General features: G+C 40.1%; 1 protein-coding gene across 1 annotated transcript in view; it reads right to left on the bottom strand.

Moving 5' to 3' along the window:
• The window catches only part of ppfia1 (PTPRF interacting protein alpha 1), a gene marked incomplete at both ends in the record, with an annotated part of 38,761 nt that overhangs the window by 8,226 nt on the left and 27,925 nt on the right, over positions 1-2,610 (bottom strand). Inside the window, 3 exon segments of the mRNA XM_014028536.1 lie at positions 1,737-1,799; positions 2,008-2,208; positions 2,279-2,360. Coding sequence (XP_013883990.1) covers positions 1,737-1,799; positions 2,008-2,208; positions 2,279-2,360 — 346 coding nt within the window.

Genomic DNA, 2,610 nt, shown 5'->3' with positions numbered 1-2,610 from the left:
GAATTTATTCTGCAAACGTGTTTCCATCTCCTGTTTTGCGCATTAACTACTTTGTGAATCATCCAAAAACCACCTCAAGCGAGCGTAAAAACTTTTTAGCGAACTGAGGATTTTTTTTTTTCAAATTTTTCTGTTTCCATATGATTTTTTTCTCATTTTTAATGCGACACTTCTAAATGTGCATCAAAAATCCTTGATGGAAACACGGTTACTGTGGACCGTTTCAGCTCTGTTACTACCTCACATCAGGAGCTTCAGCCATGGTTGGAGCCCTGATCAGCACATAGCAGCTAGGAGGCCTCTGTGGCCTGGATTATAATCCATCAGGAGGAAACAGCAGGGAGGCCTGAAGCTAACGTGCATGTTTTATCATACAGGTATTGTGTGATTGGTCAGATCTTTGTGGGTGTGTTTGTGTCTGCAGTGAGATGATCTCATGTGAGGCTCAGACACTAACATCTCAGCTTCATCTGTGGTCTCTGCAAAACAGAGCTTCTCTGTTAACAGAACGACCAGATCTGCCTCAAACATGTCCAACCTCAAAACTAATTAACATTTCAATATAACAAATTCACTTAGAATACATTAAAGTAATAAATAAATATATTATGAAACATTTAAGTTTTCCCATCTCTATTATTGCATTTAAAATAGCTGTTATGTTTCTTCATTTTGAGAGGTAAAAACTACAATAAACATGCTACACATTCAAGCTTTTTTAATTATAAATACATAAAAATAAGAGCTTCACTTTATTTATCTGTCCTGCTGGAGTTGGAGCAGCAAACCTGTGTTTTAGAGGTTTATTTGCAGGTTTTTATGATTTATTTTGTGGCAAATGGCAGGATTAACAGTTAAAAATAAAAATGGATTTAGACAGGGTTCCTACAGTTTAAGTTACATTTAAGACTTTAAGACTTTTTAATGCCAAGGGAAATCAAATTTAAGACCAATTTCACAATAAACACAAATTTAAAAATTTTAGACTGTGGCAGAAATTCATGAATCAAAGTATTTTTGATTGAATTATTCAAATATTGCTGATAAACCAATTGTTTTTATCCATATCTAGCTGCTATTTTGTCAAATATAGCAACAACACACAAAAAAAAAAAACATTCTTAGCAGTCAGTTTTAAACTTAATTTAATTTCTGGAAATCCTCTAACGACCCAAAATGTGGAGTTTTAGGACCCAAAGTGGGGTCTCAACCCCAGCTTGCTGTAGATAAAACCTTAAAGTGTCTGTGACATCTAATTTTTATAAGAAATATGAATGTATTTTTGGAAAGACAACATTAAACAGATGTCACGTTGCTCAGATGGACAGGTGTTGAGATATTTGCAGGTGAAATAACAGGAAGTGATGTCAAAAGGGAACATCTGAATGGGAATATTTCAAAAATAAATAAATGTTACTAATTATTTTAATATTTGAGATGAATTCAAATCATCCTACTTACAATGTGTTCACATTTTTAAGACTCCTGAAGATTGATTTAAGACCTTTTAAGGCTAWTTAAGGCTTTATTTTTGGATTAATGAATTCAAGGTCTGTWAAGACTTTTAAAGGATCTGCAGGAACCCTGGCAGATTAGTAAGAAACTAAAACATTTAGCTGAAGAACATTTAACCAGTGAATGAAACTAGCTGAGAGCAGCCCCACATCGATGGCTCACACCTGCACAGATCAGATGAGGAGGACAGGTGAGCGCTCAGCTGATCTGGGAGGACTGACCGTAGGAGGCGTGGCTGCCAAACTTTCCATCTCTTCATGTGTGACCCAAACGTTTCCTGTGGTCTGAGCGTGTCACACCCCCCAATCACAAGAGTGCAAACAGAAAACCAGAGCAAAGGGCAGGAAGAAGAGAAACTCCATTAATGTTAGAAAGACTGRAAATACGAGCTGGATTATTAGTAAAGTGTTAAAAGTGTTAAACATGCTTGGAATGGTTTGTGTTGGGGTGTGTGTGTTAGTGTGTTGTGTAGACAATGAGACAAACTGGTACCGTTCTGGAGGTGGGGGGTGCTGAGGGGCTGGTCAGAGACATGATCTCCTGGATGGCCAGGCGGAGTTTGAGGCGATGCAGAGGGTTGCTGATTCCAATCTCTCTTTGGATCTCTGTGTCGGACAGCGCCGACATGATGGCTCCGCTCTTCACGTTGGCTCGACACGCAGCCACGTACCAGGCGGGCATGCCCACCCACAGCTGAGGACACACAGGACAGGTCAGAGGGCAGCCWCAGCAACACTGGAGTTACCTGACCAACGGGTCGTACCTCTAACCAAGCCACGACCGTCGGTCCATCCCACTGAGCGAAGGGCAGGCCCTGCCTGCGAGCTTCTTCCAGGATTTCATGTCTGTCAGAGAAATGTGTTCAATCAAAGTACATCAATCACATGTCCAACCAGCAACAACCTTCAAACAACCCAACCCTGGAGATACCAAGAGACATGCACACACAGAACCAAGACTTTCAGAAGGAGAGAGAGAGAGAGAAACCAAGAAGAGCTCAGAGTTTCTACAGTCTGACTGTCAAACTACAGTCTGACTGTCAAACTACAGTCTGACTGTCAAACTACAGTCTGTCTGTCAAACTACAGTCTGTCT

Source organism: Austrofundulus limnaeus, unplaced genomic scaffold, assembly GCF_001266775.1.
Source record: "Austrofundulus limnaeus strain Quisiro unplaced genomic scaffold, Austrofundulus_limnaeus-1.0 Scaffold777, whole genome shotgun sequence".
NCBI classification, from domain to species: domain Eukaryota; kingdom Metazoa; phylum Chordata; class Actinopteri; order Cyprinodontiformes; family Rivulidae; genus Austrofundulus; species Austrofundulus limnaeus.
The sequence above is the reverse complement of the archived record's forward strand: the minus strand, read 5'-3'. Positions and strand labels throughout refer to the sequence as shown.